The sequence below is a fragment of the Arctopsyche grandis genome, chromosome 9 (genome assembly GCF_051622035.1).
Source record: "Arctopsyche grandis isolate Sample6627 chromosome 9, ASM5162203v2, whole genome shotgun sequence".
Lineage (NCBI taxonomy): Eukaryota > Metazoa > Arthropoda > Insecta > Trichoptera > Hydropsychidae > Arctopsyche > Arctopsyche grandis.
Genome location: NC_135363.1, coordinates 26,401,930 through 26,423,132, shown reverse-complemented (window position 1 = coordinate 26,423,132; position 21,203 = coordinate 26,401,930). Strand labels below are relative to the sequence as shown.

The window sequence follows — 21,203 nt, the reverse complement described above, 5'->3', positions numbered from 1 at the left end:
TAGAATTTAAATTTTCGGCGCCTGAATGCGGTAGAGCTTTGCGTCATCATTTACTTCTCCAACGTATTCCTGCGAAAACGTCTGCTTTCAATCATTCGTCTCTTGTAAAGGCTATCCGGTTCCTTAATGCGATAGATGAAAATTTGGACCTGTTCAATTGTCATGTTGATGAGCTGGTCAGTTTCTTGATATTCAACACGAGACTATTTGAATGAAATGAATGATTGTTAATTTTTATTTTCTTTTTTTTTTGTAAGATTGGTGTGACGCTTTGGGGCAACCTGTCAGGTCACACTGGTCATTTGATTGTTATTATTATTATAAAATAATAAATAAATATGTAATATCTTCAATACATGAGACATATTGTGATCATTCAACTACACGCCTTTAAAATACTAAGAAAACGTTTGAAAACCAATTATTGCCATATTTTTTAATAGTCAATGTTAACTTAAACTAAAGCTTTCACTATGTCAAATTTTTTTGTATTATATATTTGATACAGTCGAAGTGTATTTTGAGTTGTAATATATTCCAACTGGCGTTTTAGGTCATTCATATTCGAATACAATACAACTAGGATATTATATCTCTACAAGCGCGAATACACTTACAACAATGTGTGCCAGTGTTAATATAACAGTTGAGTTTTGACAGCTCTGATGTTTTTACGAATGCTTTCGAATTCAATAATGCGTTGATATTTCATAGGTATTACGAATAAAGGTAATGAGTACCATATTACGATAACTAAAAGAATGTGTTCAAAACAAAAATGTGACTTACCAACTCAATTTACTAGTGGAGTGACGTTTTAACGAAAAGCTAACCTCTCCATCTAACCGGGTACCAACTTATAGTTGAATTGTATTTTCAGTTGTAATATATTTTGACCAGTTGAAATGTTATTCGCCATATGAATCAAATTACGTGGGTTAGACGGAATATACTACAGCTGAAAATAAACTTCAACTACAACGGTAGTTGGTAAAGGGTTATATGGAATATATTCAAACTATATTAAAACTGAGATACACTTTAACTGTAATATATATGTATACAAACTTGAATGAGTGTACCGCATGCTTTTATAAACTAATATGTATAAGATATTCAAAAGATGAATGATATGAAATAATAGAATAGTTTCCAAATACTACAGTTTATTTTATAAGTATATTTTGAGTAAATGTGATACAACTAAGAAATTATATGTTCAAATGCGATGGTTAAAGTTCATCGTTCTTTAACGTTTCTTCCATGTGAACTTCTTTCTGGCTCCCTTTTGTCCAGCCTTCTTCCTTTCTTTCAAACGATAGTCCCTAGTCAGTAAACCGGCTGAAAAAATACAATAGACATTTTAAATACATGTAAACGTTGTACATAAATTGAATAAATTAAAAAATATATACATACCTAAACGCATTTTATGAACCATCTCCATATCTACGAAACTTCTTAAGGAGTTTGCAATACCCCAACGTAATGCACCAGATTGTCCGGTAGATCCACCACCATCTACATAGCATTCAACATCTACTGTGTTAACCATATTGGTAAACATCAATGGGAAAAGTATCTGAAACAACATCAAAAATAAAATTCTTAAAACAAGTTATTTAGTATGAAATTTAGAAATAATTCTTTTTCATTTTGCAGATAAAATTGGAAAATATTTTTTAAATTTTGTACTGCAGCATTCATTTTTGAGAACCATACTATGAAAGGTTGGGAAGTAATAAAAATAAAATATTTCCATTTTGATTGTTTTTTTTTTTTATTTCTAAAAAATAAACAACATAATTTTACATAAAATAAAGTAAAAAGAACAAAATACATACATAGAAACATATAATATACATGTAAATAAAACTTAAAAATATATGATAAAATGCTGCTCTTATAATAACTGCATCAATGCTGAAAAAGAAATTTAACAAAAAATCAATAAAAAAACTTCAGATAATTACATATATTTATCATAAACCACCATTTAAATGTCGACGGTTACTAGACTAGTGACAAAATATGTTGTTAGACTGTGATATATGATTACCATTAGCAAATAATAAAAGTTATTGTCTGTATGTATATACATATATATGTTATAGTTAAAATATAGTTTCATAAACTAGTCTTACTAGGGTTATTTTCAATACAAATAATCAGCTACACCAAGTCTTGTGAAATCTCCAAATTAACTATTGTTGGATATAATTGGACATGAATTTACTAAAAAATTAAAAACTGGAATGATAATCCCAAGAATTTTTAAAAAAAATCTTTTATTTTTTTTTTGAAGAATATTTAGAAAAAATCCGAGTCCAATTTTATGAGTTATGAATATCAGACTAAAATTTATAAATATTCAAAGATTTTAGGAATTCGATTAATTTTTTAAATCATTCGTCTCATTTGAGAGCAACGTTTGCAACACTGCATGTTTAATTTTAATGAGATCTTTCAATTCTCTGAGTTCGTTCGCAAGAATTTCTATTTTCTCATTTCCTTGGTCTACTTTCATTTGAAGAGTCACAAATACATTGTTGAAAGGGTTCTCAAAGTTAGTCGCTTTGTTATTGTTGTCGATATTTTTAAAGGACTGTGTCACAGACGATCCCTTTGACGATATCGTATGTCCGTGAGGTTTTTTCGTCTTGGCAATGTCATAAGCTGCGGTCAGTATGTCTCTCGGTAAACGTTTCTCACCAGGGTTTAACGGTTTCACGCGTAAAACCACCCTATAAGCACTCGGAGACACCAGAGCGGACCAATAAAGTAATTTTGACAAAAAATGAGGTAGGCGTGCATAGAAGAGTGCCAGTTCCATGTGTGATATCAATTTTGTCTGTCGTACGAGCTTCGATAATTCAGCGGATTTCATCAATCCTTGTATATCGTGGACGGCAATACCAACGAGAAGATTCATCATGACGATAGTGACGAACATGACGAATAAAACGAATGTAATTTGTGCTGAAAACTCTAGCAGAAATGGCGAAGAGTTTTCGCCCTCGGGATCTAGTACATCCGTGGCTAATTCTCCTATCATCATAGCGAGGACTGTGATGAAGCCTATGATAGGATTGGCGAACGATGACGTAGATGGGAATATAACGCAGAAGCAGACCGTGAATCCAATCAATATGCAAGAATAAGCTAGGAACAATTTGGCGAACTCCTTTTGAACCTTCAGATACATGGCGACGTACGATCCGAAAACTGGCAATTGTCCTATCATAATCATGAGATTAGTCCATCCCGCTAAGACGGCGAAAGCCCCCACGTGGTTCTGCCACGTGTATGTGCTGTTTGTAAACACGCACGATACCAAAAACACACTGATGATGACAAACCACTCGATTACATTTTCCGACTGGGTAAAGTATTGCTTCACTGTATAGTATCCCGCTATGCCAGAAAACTTCCGGAATATTTCGAAGAGGGTAATCGTGGCTAGAAACCACCACAGTAGCTCGACGACGAACCGATTCTTACGGAGCACGATACCAAAGACGGACTTGTTCTTGCACAAGTCGTCATCGATAGTTTGATTACCGGTGTTATTGACGCTATCTATCTGTGTATTGTTGACCGATTTCATTTGGTCGTCGTTGTAGCAATTGTGAGCCAGGGCAATCAATACATAAAACGACAGAGAAACCACGAATATAAAATTCAAAAGTAGTTTAGCTACGAAATACTTGCGAATCTTCTGCCATTTGATGTGCAGGAAAGCAGAACAGAGCGGATGTAACAATATTTCCTTTTGACCTTCTTCAACGAACGTATTAAGAAAGGCCATCTCGCGAGGATGAAAATGCTGCAGTATATTTCTGAAATCCAATTCCATTTCAACTTCGCGATTTGCTGAGTGGTGTGTGCTATGCAATGATATAGCATCGTCTAGCTTATTATAAATCATCTCTATGGAAGCAGGAGTTTTCCTAGCTATCACATTCAAAGCAGAATTTCCTTTTTTAGCTTTTGTGGTGACGTCAGCTCCGTGGTAGATCAAAGTCTCGACGCATTGCGATAGGCCGTCCAAGGAAGCCAAGTGCAAAGGAGTGAAACCATACTCATCTTTTTGATTTACATTTGCACCCCAACTGATCAAAGTCTCGATTATATCGAAAGTTGTCTCTGATATGCGAATGGCGGCATGTAAAGGAGTGCGCTTATTGTAATCTTCTGCATTGGGGTCCGCGTTTCCGTTCTTCAATAAGGATTCCACACACTCCAGACTAGAGCACCCTGCGGCGAGGTGTAAAGCAGTAAATCCTCTGTGATTTTTCAAGCTGGCATCAGCGCCATTCCTCAACAATAAATCCACACATTCCAAGTTGCCATCGTCAGCTGCGAGGTGCAAGGCCGTCGACTCCTTATCTCCAATCCTAGTCCGGGTGTTCACGTCCGCGTTCTTACTTTTCAGCAATATCTCCAGACATGTCGTCATCCCCAAATCAGCAGCTAAGTGTATTGGATTGGTACCACTTGGTTCGATCGAATTAACGTCGACGTCCTCTGCAATGAAGATCTGCAAGCACTCCGCCGCATTCGATCTAACAGCGCAGTGTAGTATCGACTCTTCGCATTTGGTCTTCTTTTGTAACGAAACTGAAGCGCCGTTGTTAATCAAAAGTTTAGCTATCTCAGGTTGGTTCCCAAAAGCGGCGCAATGAAGAGGACTGAAGCATTTTGTCACCATATTAACATCAGCACCTTTGGATATCAAGAAATTGGTACACGTCAAACAGCCTACAAACGAGCTGATATGAACTGCAGACAGTCCTTCATCATCACTGAAGTGAATGTCAACACCAGCCTGCAGCATCGGCTCTAATAAATTCCACCGTTTATGAAAAATGGCCCACAGGAAACAGAGATTCTTTTCAGTTATCGGTGCATTCTCGAAAGTCGTAAAAGCATCGTCCGATGTAAATGTCTCCGATGTCAAATCCTCTAGGAGAGATGTGCGAATTGAAGCTTGTCGAGCTTGCTCCATTAGATCCTGTCGAATCGCATCCGAGCATACTTGAACGCTCAACTCTGTCGATGATTCTTCGTAGCTGTCAAACATATTTGGAGCACTTTCAGCAGGAGGTGTAGAACCGACAACCATATATGTGGAACTCTCAGGCGACGGCGTTTTATCGAAAAAGTCAGCTTTTGAATTTTTCCTACGAAAAATACTCATAGAACTGATCGTCTTTCGTTTAATGTTAACTATAGGCAACTCTTCACAGGACTGGGAAACGTTTGGCGCGACGTCAGAGCTGGGAAACGATCTGAAACTGACGTTTCTGTGATCCGGGCTACTTTTGATGCGACTCCTTTTCGGGGCCTTCAGCACAACCTCCGACTCACACCTTAAGTTATCCATCTCGATCGTTCGTTTGATATTTTCGGAAGGAAATTTTTCACTGCAAACAAACAAAATAGTGCAAAAGATTAAATAGTATTTTAAATTTGTTATTTCTATTTTGTGTGGGCGTTCGAGAGTCATTCAAATCCAACACCATCCGATATCAAAACAACAGTAAAATTTACGTTAAAGGAACTTACCGTGAATTATTTAGAAGACGTCTTGAATCATTTTCTGTGAACTTTAGTTGTGCGAGTGTTTAAGGTGCCATTTGGTCAATGTCGTGTCTGTTATGCGTCATTGCTTTGGTCAGAGTGTCGAAGGTGCGTTCCGACGGCCGGTTGCCGACAGACTGGTGGTTTGCGAAAGCTGGAAAGGTTATGTGGTTTTGCAGCTACTGCTGATGATGACCTTCACACTTGCTACTTGCAGTGCAGGAATTAGTACAAGTTGACATCAACACACGAATGCCATCCCGTGGAAATGGACTTTCTTTTTTTTTCCTTCCAATATCAAGCATTTTAAGAAATTGTGCTAATTTTTTTTATACACATACATATATCAGCAATAAAGTTGGCATTTGAAACGAGAATGTACATGTATACATATTTATTTATTTATTCAAATAGCAAAACTGCTAATACATACAATACAAAATAACAAAATAACAACAAAAAATTATAATTTATCCATACAATATATATTTTCACATTTATGTACTCTTCATACAAATGAATTCAATCGACTGCAATAAATGTATACGGTCTTTTGAGTTTTCCGGAATATTGATTCATATCTGAAGTTCAATCCGAAAGATAGGAAGGTGCAGGGCTGCGCCTACCATATATACAAATGTGTGCAACGCACACAGGCGGCCGAAATATAAAGGCAGCCGGAAGTGAGAGTGGAAAAAACTATATTCCTTAAAAAATGCATTAAGGTTGTCTTGTTGTATACTTGTGGATTGCTGTTGCAAGTTACAACTAGACACCGGATAGTCACAGTGCTTTTTCAAGGAATCGGGGCGGTTTAGTTCTATTAACAAAGCTAGAGTCCAAAAAAAAAAAACGTTCGGCGAACCTTTAACAATGCAATGAACAATACATAGCACCCTCTGGGTCCGTTTTTTTCAAGACGGCACCTTGGTTATCCGGCCTTTAGTTACAACTTGTAACACACTCGAACTATAATTCGGGGAAATAACGGGATAGCAGGTATAGCAGACACAGCACCCTCTGGGTCCGGTTTTTACAAGACGGCACCTTGGTTATCCGGCCTTTAGTTACAACTTGTAACACACTCGAACTATAATTCGGGGAAATAACGGGATAGCAGGTATAGCTTCGGTCCGCATAGAGCTAGGTCTTTTATGTTCTATTATCTTAGCGACTTCAATTCTATTCAAGGATGTTGAGTATCGGTCGGTAATCGAAAGAACAATGTCATAGATGTGGGGATTGGGAATAAAAACACTATATTTTCATGAATCATCTAAGAAACGTTCAGTCTCTCTTGTCGTTTGGTTCCATTCAGAACTAAATGTTTTGGTTTTCTGCCTGTTTTTCTGGTTAAATTTTATTGTGGTTAAAATTTTCAACACTATACGCCGAATTAATATGATTTATACAAATGCTGATAAATTAAAGAGCGGCCGATTTAAGCTTGCACACGGGCGGCCGAACTCCTAGACGCGGCCCTGGGAAGGTGGATGACGTCATTGGGTTTCCTTAATCTAATATATAATTTGGAAAGAGACTTTGTATGTATGTAGCAATGGTTGGTTGGTTCCTTCGTAGACGACACGTACGACTTATTTTATTTTCGATTCATAGGCGCCGATTCAATTTTTTTCGATTCAAAGGATTCGAAGTCCCCGGGGGAAAAGGCGCCACCGGGGACAAAGCCCTAGAGAGCAAAGCCCTAGGGGGTGAAGACTCCGGGGGCGCAGGCGCCGGATTTTGGTTTACATATAATTTCGAAAGAGACAGTATATATGTTTTATTTGTTCGTGACAGTCAATTTAATAAAAAAAATCAAATGAGTATTCAAATAAATTTAAATAAAATATAACTATTCAAATAGATTTAATCAAATGTCTACTATTAGATAAGCCATGTTTAAGCGGTTTATATTACAAATACCGAGCGAAGCCGGGTAAAACCACTAGTATAACATATTAAGAATGTTTAAATCCAAAACCTCATCAGCTTTATATGCATGTACTATGTCGACGGTTCTTTTGACTACATTTTGAAAATTTGAATGTATCTCTACGAGCCGTTGGATTTAACAAGCAAAATGTGATCGTGTTGTTCATTAGCAAAATAATCCAAATATTCTTCTTCGGCGACGTTGACGATGTGATTGTTGAATGTATGAAAATAAATGCGGTTAATGGTCAGTGGGAAAATAATTGCCAGACCGATTACATTGTACAGGAAGTGGTCCTGGTTACACGTGTGTAATTCTAATTGTCAAACATTGACAAACCTTCGGATGTACCCCAAAGTTGATAACAAGCAACGCTTCTTATTAAAACAAAAAAATCAAACTAAGAATCTCCGTTTCTTTCGATTATCTCGAATGTATAGCCACAACGTAGTGCACTGGTAGAGCTATTGCATACCAGTAGAGAGGTCGTGGGTCAAATACGCCGCTGGCGAGATCTTATGGTTATTAAAAAGCACAGATCGACTGTCTCCTGCTATAACTTTCCGACTTTTCTATCTTTATTGTTGTGACAGATCTAATAAATCAATATCTTCCCTCTCAGTTTATCGCAAATTCGAATTATTCGCATCACGAATTTGTCGAATCTTATAAAATGCTACCTACATAATGTATTTCTTGCAAATTTGCTGTATAAAAAAAAATTGACTGTCCATAGACGTCTCTATTGTATTCTATGTCCTGTTAAGTTTAAAAAATTGTTTGAAATTGTGTACAAAAGTAATCTAACCATATGGGCTGCCTTGAGCTAATTCCTGTCATGGCACATATAATAATGTGTGGTAGCAAAATTAAAATCCTGATAATGTTTACTACTTTACAGAACGTTTCAGGGCTATATACATTGAAAACTGAACGATGGTTACGACTTTAGAGCTAAACCTACAACGATTGGATTCCCACAAGAATCATAATTAGGTCCTATCTTGCGAAATATTCTATTTGACGATATTTTAAATTTCCATGGCAAGAAATTCTTCAATTTACTTACGCAAGAATAATTATAGCATAACTTGTGATCATCGTTTCTTCAATCACCATCTTCTATGGTGATGGGAAAGAAGATGCGTAGTCGTAACAATTTTTTTTCAATAACTTAGTCACTTAGTATTTATCTTCACATTTCGCATCTCTCGACTTGCAGGTTCTTATTGACGTCTAGGTTTAAATATATTGATCAAAATACATTAGTCTATGGTGTCTTTTTCGTCAAATATGTAACCTACGTGGTTATTGAATGTTACGGATTACTATTTATTGTTCAATATTTTGAGCGAAACTGCTGAATTCCGATTTGCCACTGAACTTGACTTTCACCAAGTCATCTACATAAGTAATTTTACAGTCTAAATTCATTTACTATTCTAGTACCTACTACAAACTACTGTAGTTTACAAACGATTAAACATTATGAGGAAAATATCGCAAAATAAAACCTACACACACAGATTGCATCAAATGTGCAATTACGTAATAGTTCTCGCTAATTTGATATGAATCTAACATGCACGAATATGCAGTTGTATTAGATCAGGTTAAAAAATGGCATGCAGAAAGTCAAAGTTCAAAATTGACTACCTTGCTACAAAGCTACACTGACAAGTCATCCAACCAGTGCCGGTCATTCACATAACCAGGGGCGCCGAGAGAAAGTATCATGCTTTTATGAAAAAAAAAACTGTTTTAAAGAAGAATGCTTATTTTTTCCCGTCTAAATATATTCAACTAGCTACCGCAATGTACGCCCCAATTGAAATTTAATTTTATGTAAAGGCAAAAGATACGTAAGAACTTCATCCAATGGATATTTAGAACGAATTCCTAACGGGGACAATTTAAATGCGCATTTTATAAACCTCTAATAAATAAATAAATAAAAACATGATCATTTGAAAAATTACAAATCCATTGCATTCATTATTTACAGATTTTATGTTACAGAACAGAAAAAATATAATGCAACTTAAAATGAATGAAATGCGCATTAAAGACTGCGCACTTTTTTTCATTTAAAAATGATCGAAACATTTTTTTCTTTCATACTACTAATAAAATATTGCTCAATATAAAATTTTCATTTAACAGAAATGTATTTATTTAATGCACAAATGATTTGTTCTAAAGAGCAAAGTTGTTTTTTTAAATGCACCATTAAATCTTACCCATTCCCAAATAAATAGAAGCCTAACTACATATATGGCTCATCTTGTTCAAACTTTCTATAAAAAAAAACCCTTGTTTGCTTTTATTCTGCAGAGCTGCTCTTCTTCTTGATTTTAGAAAATATTTAACAAAATTTTTGAACACCGGCAAAGAGAGCATATCTAATCGCTTAAAAAGTCTGATTTAAGACAGTTTCATTAACACTGAATTCATTAATTGTAGACTAAGAAAATGCAGACGCAATTGTTAAACAACGATTAATAGGAAAAAATAAAATCTAATTATGTACATACAACGCTGAAATATAATATTTACATCATTGGAAGATGTAAGATATTGATACCTTTAATTTTTTACTTAAACAGAATTTAGACCTCTTAGTTAACTGAGTCCTATATTTACGATTTTTTCATCTTGCAGCAGAAAATTGTATGAGCCCTTCGGGATCCTAAGACGTGCTAGCTCCATAGCCAAAGGGTTCATTTTCATGCTGTATGGCATGAAAGTGAGCTCAGTAGCCCCGCACATTACCATTGAGTTGGCAGAGATATGTATGTATGAAGGAGGTTACCCATTCGTTGTACATTGTGTTCGAATCCAGTTCCACGAATATGTTTCAACGTTTGGTCACAATTGCACATTAAGTCTCTTTTCATTAATCGATTCAATATTTAATTCCTTTCTGACCGATCCCCGTTACCATTGTTGACGACCAAAAAGCACATACAAATATTGTACATAAATATATCCTATAATAAATTCAATGGATTAGAGTCCGATTGGAAAGTTATTAAAAGGTATTAAAAGAATATTTAGAGAAACGCATTACAGAGCCAGAAGAAACGTTATTGAATACGGAAGGATCATCATTATAAGAATTTAAAAATATCACATGAATATGTGTAACTGTCAATTACCATAGCGAGCATTTTATTTTTCGACATGTTAGTGGTAAGGAAATTCAATGAAAAAAAATGAGGCCAACAAATTTAAACATTTTTTTTGTTTATATTAGTATATAAAGCTTCCACTGATGATATTTTTTGCTTCAAAATTCAAGTTACTCACCACTATAGATCATGGACTTCCATCCATTGGTGCCTCTGTGAACTGTACATATGTATATAGAGCCAATTCTACACACTACAGCTTTTATATACATATATTGTTAAATGGGTAGACAGTTTATTAAATTCAAATACGATATACAAGGAATAAAACAATTTTTCAGACATAAAAAATTCAATGGATAAAATCTTTAAACAAGGTTGTACGACAGTGACATACAAGGTGTCCATAATTGCAGATGATGATATACAGATAATTTCATAAGAATTTTAAAGAAAGTATAGATTTAAAAAAAAATGTGAAATGCTTGAACACCAACCATTGTACAAATAAATGTATGTAGTAAAATTTTTAATTTTTATATCCATTCCATTACACTAAAAGTTTCTCGTCCACTGACCAGAGATTTCAGTAAACTAATTGCATACTATTTAATGGGATGACATTCCTTTGAATTTGATACATATTCAGTAAGCGTAGGATGCATTGGCGTCGAATTGAAAATGAACTTTCTCAATTTTTTTAGACCACGCTGTGTCACTTACTATGTGCATACTTAGCTATGTATGTATGTATGTATATAAGTTGTTGGGTAACAAGCCGATTGACCATTTTAAATGTTGAGAAATTCTATTCACAAACAATTAACATAATTATGGCATCCGTCGCCATTTTTTATTAGAATTGTGCAAACGAAGCAAAAAAATGTAGATGTAATTTTGTCAAAATCAGGTTATCAACATACACACTCCTCTACCACTATTTACTACAATAGCTTAATCAAGTTCAATCGGCGATAATTATACTGCAACTCTTATTTAGAAATGGAAAATTCATTTCGGTTATATAAACACTTGACGCACTGTGATGGATAGTGAGTGACCAGTACTTTTTTATTTCATTTTATTTCTCCAAATGTGTATATTGAATACAGGGTCTTCATATTTTATGTATTCCTCATGAAAAGCTCTATGATTTGAATTATGCCATTACAAAATAAAAACATTGATCAATATTGTAACGTGGGAAAACGGAAGAAGAGGATCCGCCGGCTAAGTGCATTCGAGGGTGGACAATGGAAACCCTCGGATTAGGCAGATCGCGCTCAGTCAGTTCTCGTTAGAGTTCTCAGAATCCGGACGAGAGCGTGAGACTGTACGTGCCTGAGAGCGTGAGACTGTACGTGCCTGAGAGCGTGAGACTGTAAAAATGTACGTGCCTAGACAATGAATAAATAAACAGATCGGGGAAGCTGTGGTGGGCAACTTGCCCTTTAAAATGAGGTACACTTGGTACAGTGACCATACTGGAGCGAACGCTGGCTATGTATGGACCTCCTGAATCATTCAATAAATGCTGTGAAGCGACTTTGGCCTTTCATTTGGATCCTCAACCCACCCCTACGCAATGAGATCAACAGAAATAATTATTTTCGAGGGAAGCCCCTTGTACACATGCCTCACAGATGCGAGAGAAGGGGCGGTAATTCAGTACGCGTGGCGCTCAACTTCACCATTGATACAATTGAAAAGCATGCTTTCATACTTCTTCTGACGGTCTGGACTTTCAAGACAAAATACAAGAATAGATTTATTGTTTTTGAAGTCACGTACATGAAAAAAACAACTCATTTGTATAAGCAAAGCTAAGACACATGTAAATATATACAGGGCCGACGAGAGGGGGGGGGGAACTGGGGTAAAGTTCCAGGGCCCGGACTACTCAAGGGCCCCGTGTCGGAAATCGTACCTGTTATACCATATTTTTTTATTCAATTATTTTAAAAAATAACAACCAACATATAGGTATTTTTCTAATAGTTTGATAAATTTTTCTCATATTAAAAAAATATCTACATATAAGATTTTTTGTAAAAATTTGTAATTGGGCATATGTAAGAAGGTCCTGCATATGTAAGATCACAGTGCAAGATGGTTTTTATTATCTCTTCATAGCCTATTCGTTTCATTTTCAATTTATATAAATTTATTTTAAAAATATTTTCAAAAAGACGCCAAACTAAAAAATTCGATGTGCCACCACTGCATGTAATATCAAATACGCAAAAATAACAAAGATAAATTAAACTTGAAAATCCCCTATTTGTGTAAACATAAATATTATATATCTGGGCTGTGGAATCAGGGCATTTCAAAGGTAGTCAGAGTCGAAGTCGTAAAACATCAACCGACTCCGATCCTTTTTTTATTATTTTCTTTAATTAATAGTATTATGATATGTGTTAATAAATTTAAATTTAATTATTTCTTTATAAAAATCATAATTTTAAATTACATCTAATCTATAATTTGGAAAGAGACTTTGTATGTATGTAAATATCCTTGGTCTTCGTCGTCGTCTTCGTCGTCGTCTTCGTCGTCTTCGTCGTCTTCGTCGTCGTCTTCGTCGTCTTCGTCGTCGTCGTCGTCGTCCGTAGATCGGTGACGTCATCGAACACGTGATTCGATTTTTTTTTTTTTCGATCCATGGGCGCCGATTTGTTTTTTTCGATTCAATGGATTCACCCCCGCGGGGGCGCAAAGCGAGTAGTTTCATGGGGCCCCGCCAGGGGCGCCACAAGGGGCGCAGCCCCGTGGGGCCCCAGCCTCATGGGGCGCAGCCCCATGGGGCTCAAAAGGGGGCGCCACGAGGGGCGCAGCCCCGTGGGGCCCCGGGGGGGCCCAGCCTCATGGGGCGCAGCCCCATGGGGCTCAAAAGGGGGCGCCACAAGGGGCGCAGCCCCGTGGGGCCCCGTGGGGCCCCGAAGGGGGCCCGGAGGGCCCAGCCTCATGGGGCGCAGCCCCATGGGGCTCAAAAGGGGGCGCCACAAGGGGCGCAGCCCCGTGGGGCCCCGAAGGGGGCCCGGGGGGCCCAGCCTCATGGGGCTCAAAAGGGGGCGCCACAAGGGGCGCAGCCCCGTGGGGCCCAGCCTCATGGGGCGCAGCCCCATGGGGCTCAAAAGGGGGCGCCACAAGGGGCGCAGCCCCGTGGGGCCCCGAAGGGGGCCCGGGGGGCCCAGCCTCATGGGGCGCAAGCCCTAATAGGCATTAACTAAGGGGGGCGAAGCCCTAGACGGCAATTAATCATGGGGGCGCGGAGGGGCGAAGCCCTAAAAGGCAACTGATCATGGGGGCGAAGCCTTAGACGGCATTTAATCATGGGGGCGCGGAGGGGCGAAGCCCTAAAAGGCATTAACTAAGGGGGGCGAAGCCCTAAACGGCAATTAATCTTGGGGGCGCGGGGGGCGAAGCCCTAAAAGGCATTAACTAGGGGGGGCGAAGCCCTAGACGGCATTTAATCATGGGGGTGCGGAGGGGCGAAGCCCTAAAAGGCATTAACTAAGGGGGGCGAAGCCCGAAACGGCAATTAATCTTGGGGGCGCGGGGGGCGAAGCCCTAAAAGGCATTAACTAAGGGGGGCGAAGCCCTAGACGGCTTTGAATCATGGGGGCGCGGAGGGGCGAAGCCCTAAAAGGCAACTGATCATGGGGGCGAAGCCCTAAACGGCAATTGCTCATGGGGCGTGGAGGGGCGAAGCCCTAGAAGGCAAAGGCTCAGGGGGGTGCCGAGGGCGAAGCCCTAGAAGGCAAAAAAAAAAAATGATTTTTTTTTTTGATATTTTTAAATTTTTTTTTTGATTTTTTTTTTATTTTTTTTTTTGATTTTTTTTTTGATTTTTTTTTAATTTTTTTTTTAATTTTTTTTTTTAATTTTTTAATTTTTTTTTTTTTTTTAATTAAATTAGCTTAGTCATGTTTAAGCGGTTTATATTATAAACACTGAGCGAAGCCGGGTAATACAGCTAGTTATAAATAAAATCGTTGAATGGAAGGTATTTGGATGTTTTGTTGCCAAAACCGATTGTTTCCTCTGTCTCATATTTTTTTGTTATTCTCATTTTTCGCATTGATTTATTTGTGTATTATTTATATGATTTATACTTACTTTTTATTTATATCTATTTCATTACAAATAATTCAATAAATTGGGTTTGATTAATGATTTTTTAATTCCTTTAATTTTTTTATATTTTGAAAATCGCTATTATTTTTATTGCTAACAATTTTATATGTTGATAAGAAAAGTTGATTTACGTAAATCGTTCAAGTTGGAGTTGGAGTTTGGAATCGGAGTCGGAGTCGGTATATTTTATATATCCTATGTATATCTTTAACAATAAAAATATTGAAACACGAACCAAACGACTCTTGACACTGAAGATTTGTTAACACTGTCAAGAAACCAAACAGTGCTAAAAACCAGTTATTTGATTTACATACAATGCATCTTTACGAATAAATACAAAACAAGTATTGACTCATTCTTCTAAATATACTTGTAAAATAAAACAAAAACATGATTGTGTAAAATCCTCATATGGGGTAGGGGCAGATTAGATTAGTACGTATGTAATATATTAAAAATGAACACTTTGATTGTAAATATGTACTAGTTAAATAAAACCAAACTATGTACATACATCCTACGTATAATATTATGCCAGTCTCTTTTTGAAAATAATTTCATTTGGATGAAAACTACCAGGCATCGAGCAAACCTAAACATCATTTTCTTAAAAAAAAAAAAACGATTTTGTAGCATAATGCTTTACTGTGTAGTTTGGTATTATTCAGCAAGTTGATTGTATTTTCCTTTAAATTCAAGTATTCATTGTCAATACAATAATCGTTTAATCGTTTTCATCCCATCCTATATAAACAGACAAACAACTAAATATCGAAGTCTACATATGTACATATATAATTTCAAACATGAATTCATTTAATTTTACACGGTTGCTGTTGTTACCTGATACTGATACTTAATCCGAAAGTGCAAAAATTCGGTTCTATAAAAAAACTAGTGGTTTTACCCGGCTTCGCTCGGTATTTGTAATATAATATAAACCGTTTACATACATACATACAGTCTCTTTCGACATTATATATTAGAATATGACGTATTCAATCTTTTCTGTATTTATTCTGCATTAAATTTAGATTATTCAAAGCCAAAAACGCATTTTTGTTTGGAAAAAAAAAACGATTTCTACTACTGTAGAAAAAATACAGCCTAAATCTTCATCTTCTTTCTTGTTTGCGCAATGCTGAGCATCATGCTCATTTTTATCATTTGTAATCAGCTCCTCTTAATCTTGTGCCAATATCAGCGCTTAAGGACGACTCCGTCAATTTTTTAATTTGATCTGACCATCTTATGGAAGACCGTCCTCTCTTGTATTTCAGTTAATAACAGCTTCTCTAGACTCTTCACATTCTTCCTGGCAATATGGCCAAAGTAAGATTTCTTTTTCTTTTCCTACATGTTATGGAGTCTTTCTGAAACTGCCAACTCTTTAAGGACGGAGATGTTCGTGCCTAAATAATGAATATATATTGTTCAGCTGCTTATATGCCAAAATAAGTTTCAAATTTGAATTTTAAAAGATGGCACTTACTATATAAAAGTCATTGCCAACTATTTAATTCGGCAGTAATCAACTTCCTTTTGATCAAGGGGCAATATTGAATCAATCAATTAGAACTAAAGAAATTATGTTAGTAAATTTGTCAAAAAAAGTCTCATCAGCATACTCTATACCAGCGTTTCCCAACCTTTTTTGACTCGCGTACCACTTGGTAGTACATAACGCTAAATTGTACCACCATATAAAAATGATTGTATTTCATGAAATTTGTTTTTGCAAGTGTAATTATTATATATAGTATTAGCATAGTAAGGAATATGAAGACAGGATACACGCAATATGTAGATCTGTTTAGGTAAGAAATTTTATGGAAAAAAATTTTTTTGCGGAGTCACAATAATTATAATACGCTCAAAGTTTAATATATTTATCGAATATTGACAGATTTCAATTATTGATAGTAAAAATATTTTTGATTGTTTTAATAAAAACACAAAATTACAAAGTACATATAATATGTTTTCTTTTCATTAAATCTCCTTACAAAATAAATTTATTGATATCCTTGTACTTAGTTTTTTTAATTTGGTTCAAATGATGTGAGATTTACCCTTAAGTCTGGAGCTGGATTCAATCAATTTTTATATTTGTCTTATTAAAATATATGAAGAGAAAGCTCTCTCAACCAGTTCAGTGTTAGTAAACGGCGACAGAAATTTAAGCGCTATGTCATAAAGCTGTTCATATTCTTCACTAATACCTAGCCAAACATTAATAACCTTATTTATTTCGAATTCAGTTTTTGAATTCTATAATTTGAAAGTTCAATCAAGTTCTCCTTTTCCTTGGTAGCTGTCCGAAAATGTTCATTATCAAAGGGGTTTGAAATCAAATTGTTTGCTTCTAAAAGGTTTGGGGAAGCACTGCGTAAAAGACGATTTCAGCCCTATTAAATATTCAACTACTTTTTCACGTATATCCCGAGACATACGATTCTTGTTTTCAGATAAGAAATTATGTAAACTTTCAAATACTTCAGTTTGATCATTTTCGATACATAAATTCCAAAAATCTAATTTTCTAATCAAGTGTCAAATTCAAGTTACATATTTATTTATTGGAGCGTGAACGCGGTAAATTTAAAAATGCACTCCAAAATCAATGCCGGATCGATCAACGACTGTACATATTGACGTCAACGATGACTAATTACGATAATGTTTATTAATTACTAGTTGTTTTACCCGGCTTCGCTCAGTATTTGTAATATAAACAGCTTAAACATGGCGAATCTAATTGTAAATATTCATTTGCTTTTTTATTAAATTTATATGGATCGAAAAAAATATAATATTCAACCAATTGAATTGTCGTCATGGAAATTTTATTTTGTTTTCGAAGTTCCTAAACAAATATACAAACTTACAAAGTCTCTTTCGAAAGTAGATATAAAAAATATTTATATTTTTATGATTGTAAATCATTCATTCCTACATGTCCGCCATTACTGATTTTTTTTCGCGTACCACCAAGTGGTACGCGTACCACAGGTTGGGAAACGCTGCTCTATACATTAAACCAGAATGTATAGAGAATATCAAAAATCACTAAGCACCAATCCAATCAAGTTTGCAATCAAATTAATCATTTACATAACGGCATGTGAATACGACGAGCGTGTAAAAGCGGACAATGTTGGGAATGCACATTTGCTATTCCCATATGTGAGTCGACAATAAACGTTAACAATGATCGGACTCGCACAATGGAATTTGTCACGGTGGTTCATTCGAGCGGCAACTCCTGCAGTCTCTGAAATCGAGGCGTGGGACCACCGATGACGTCCTGAGCGGCGATTGATCTGCGCTGCATTTAATTGGAACCGTCGAGCACGTCTAGGACTTCTAGAAATTTGCAACAAACCTGTTCGCGTGACTGCTTGTCCTGGAAATAGCTGATGTCCTGGCCGTTGATGTCGATGAGGCCCGTTCCCGGCGATCTAATGGTGACGTGTCCTCTCGCAGACTTCCGTAAACATTCTGTTCAAATGAAGGAAATTTATAGAACATTACAAAAGAATGTATTTACATAAATGCACGTACAAATGCATACCGTATGTGGTGACGTACGCTCGTCCGCTTTCATCGTACAATGGGACTGGTATATCCAAAGCTTTTTTCTGTCCTAATAAAGGTTTTCGATATTTATTTATAAAATCTTTCACTTTATTTGAATACGGCATTGCTATAAGTCTCTCCATAGCTGTTAAAAATATTTTATATTCGATTTCTGATATCGGTTCGACCAAAATAACTTGCATTTCTTCTTGAGTGCACCATGCACTTCCTGCTACGTCCCTAAATACAATAACTTCCATGAGAAATGCGAAAAAAAACATACATATACATATACAGAGAGAAGTCAAAAAGAATTTTGAGTCTATAAATTATGCTACTCAATTAAACACTTAAATTTAAACATCCTCCTTATTATTTTCCTGTTATCAAAACAGTTCTGGAACTCCTCAGATTTATATTTTTAAGTGTTTCATGAAAACAAAGAGCAAAGAGTGCGTGAAATTATGTCTTCTGTTGAGGAATACTGCAGCGGATACTGTTATGTTTCAAGAAGCTTATTAGGTAGAGCCGCTACCTAGAAAGTGGATATCCTTCAATTTCCTATGACCCAAAAAAGCATGAAAAGTGAAATCCAATGTAAAAACCGAGATGTTTTGTTTTTACATACCTCCTTTACGTTTCACTTATTAAAAACACCAAAGGAGTTGCGAAAAAGTTGGACAAAAAGTCAATTAGCTAAGTTTTATCTCGAATCTTTGAAGTGGTTGGCTTGACCTTTGTTTTTCGTCTTTCTTATTACTTTGATCTAACATGTGGATTTTTTCTATTCCCTCAAAGGAATATAGAATTGAAAACATTCTGAATATGTTCAACAGAAAATGACGTAAACACGAAATAACTACTTTGAGAACTAGAAAACATGTCGGATGAATGGTATCACTTTTGAGTTCTCCTCGTATATATGATTTCAATCATTATATTAATGTAATATGAAATAGAACGACAATGAAACTTACATCTTTGTACTTTCATCAATAGGAAGTCGTTTAATTAACAAACTGTTATGATGCAGTTTTAAATCTCCCATGTGTTGTCTGACGTCCTAAAAAAATCACTTTCAGTATAAAAATAAAACAATTTAATACGTAAAAACTTTTTTTTTTCACTTACAAACAATATTTTATAATATGTCGGTCTGCCGGTGTAGAAAAACGGGTGGAATGGTCTACCTTCATTGTCAAATTCAGCAGCCTTCCTAGGAGGAAATATTGTTTCTGGAGGTTTCAAAAAGGGTCGAGCAGCGCGATCGAATAGTCCGCTTGGAAATAGATATTGAATGGCTTCCTACAAACAGAAACAAATATGACAATGAATTGAATCACAGGGAAAATTATGTAACTGGTTAGAAAGTTACACATACATCCACCATATCTTGAGTGAATGATTCCGGATCTTCGCCCATCATATTGGCGAGATGTCTTTTACCAATTTGGTAACTGATTTGTTGCCGTTTCATAAAATCATCATGCTGTTTGGCTCGCTCCAAATAGACTCGCATGGCTTTATTAGTTTTCTGCTTTTTGATGCCGGTGTTCCAACTCTCAATCAATTTTTCAAAATTATCCTCTTTATCAACGTTCGTTACGTATGTCATGCAAGAGTATAAACTCTGAAAATTAAAAAAAATATATTTAAAAAAAATTTAAATGTCAATATTTTGTTCATGTTTTTTTTCCAATTCATATATCAAAATCAATATCAAAAATATATCCATAGTATAAACACGTTGCATAGGAAAATGACATTTTTTTTATTTAATGATCAAAGAAAAATTGATACATATATATATACAAACAAACACAATAAACTCACTCCGTTTGCAATAAAACTCTCCCCGAAATTGCATAATTGCGAGGGTTTTAGTAATTTCAAGCATTTTAGCACACCGAGAGCCATACCCGCTAGAAGAGGTTATGCATCTGTCAACTGATTTTGGTCTTAAAATTCGAAATTTTTATGAATAATATTAATGGTCGGTTCGGTGATTATTGGTCACAAAGCACTCGCCCATTAAAATCTCTATAACGGAAAATCTGGTAGCCGAAAAGTCCATCATACTAACGAGAACTCGAGTGCCAAATATTCCGTATTCGCAATTTTCATGGCAAAAATTGTCTTTTAGGCGATCGCAATGTGACTAATAATCCATTTACTAATCACAATGTGACTAATAATCCAATGGTCATGTTTAATCAAACGATTAATTTAATTATACGTTTTATAAGATTGAATGTAAATTAGGCTAAACTTTAGAATCACTCCGCACTAAAGCATCTATAGAAAATTAATCTTAGCGTTGTGGAACCAGGAATTTTTCGTTTTCGTTCTGTCATGTGGATTCGACCCTTTTGTTACACACGATATTCCAAATATCCGATCGCTTCGGATGCGAAGTCGCATTTCTTCATTACATGCTGAACAAGTTGGAATATCACCAACTAATCCTTTTTGAATCAGCCGCGAAATCATTTATTCGCAATTATCTAATATTCTTAAAGAACATGAGATGCTTGTGAAAAAAAACATTTTTTTTTACGTAAATACGCATTTTACGAAAACACGTATTTTTGCTGGTATTCAAGTGGCCCCGTATATTATACTTTTTGTGTGTATTACAAATTTGGTTAACTGGTTACCCTAGTAGAGATTCACATTTGATATTGTTACGTACGCCGCGGATTGAGCGAATTGCACTTAGACCAACGGATATCTGTTATCGGATTAACTAAATGCATGCACTTACTTCCAAAGATTATATCTGGACTCTAAGTGCATTTAGGCTAAACAATGACCGTTATTAGTTATTTCTC

General features: G+C 35.8%; 2 protein-coding genes across 3 annotated transcripts; both read right to left on the bottom strand.

The window, feature by feature from the left end:
- Window positions 1-1,147: 1,147 nt before the first annotated feature.
- Window positions 1,148-20,467, bottom strand: mRpS9 (mitochondrial ribosomal protein S9). 2 transcript variants are annotated; one of them, XM_077438107.1, is made up of 8 exons: window positions 20,206-20,467; window positions 19,754-20,002; window positions 19,504-19,677; window positions 19,350-19,435; window positions 18,368-18,612; window positions 18,179-18,294; window positions 1,420-1,582; window positions 1,148-1,341 (listed from the first exon to the last, which is right to left on the bottom strand). In XM_077438107.1, the coding sequence occupies exons 1-8, from the start codon at window positions 20,287-20,289 to the stop codon at window positions 1,250-1,252; spliced, it is 1,209 nt and encodes a 402-aa protein (XP_077294233.1). In that variant the 5' UTR covers window positions 20,290-20,467; the 3' UTR covers window positions 1,148-1,249. The 2 variants fall into 2 exon arrangements, 1 of the variants encoding a protein (XP_077294233.1); XR_013261009.1 differs by lacking the exons at window positions 1,148-1,341; window positions 1,420-1,582 and adding an exon at window positions 16,147-16,422 and having other exon boundaries at window positions 17,821-18,294; window positions 20,206-20,333.
- On the bottom strand, window positions 1,793-5,717 carry LOC143916848 (transient receptor potential channel pyrexia-like). Its single transcript, XM_077438097.1, has 2 exons — window positions 5,569-5,717; window positions 1,793-5,426 (listed from the first exon to the last, which is right to left on the bottom strand). The coding sequence occupies exon 2, from the start codon at window positions 5,384-5,386 to the stop codon at window positions 2,393-2,395; it is 2,994 nt and encodes a 997-aa protein (XP_077294223.1). The 5' UTR covers window positions 5,387-5,426; window positions 5,569-5,717; the 3' UTR covers window positions 1,793-2,392.
- Window positions 20,468-21,203: the final 736 nt, after the last annotated feature.

What these genes read in the sequence shown, in the direction of transcription:
- LOC143916848 (XM_077438097.1), bottom strand. Translation starts at nt 5,386, where the DNA reads ATGGATAACTTAAGGTGTGAGTCGGAGGTTGTGCTGAAGGCCCCGAAA.
- mRpS9 (XM_077438107.1), bottom strand. Translation starts at nt 20,289, where the DNA reads ATGGCTCTCGGTGTGCTAAAATGCTTGAAATTACTAAAACCCTCGCAA. An exon ending in AGAGTTTTATTGCAAACGGA is followed by an intron (nt 20,003 to 20,205) that starts GTGAGTTTATTG and finishes TTTAATTTTCAG; the next exon opens with AGTTTATACTCTTGCATGAC. An exon ending in TCACTCAAGATATGGTGGAT is followed by an intron (nt 19,678 to 19,753) that starts GTATGTGTAACT and finishes TTCTGTTTGTAG; the next exon opens with GAAGCCATTCAATATCTATT.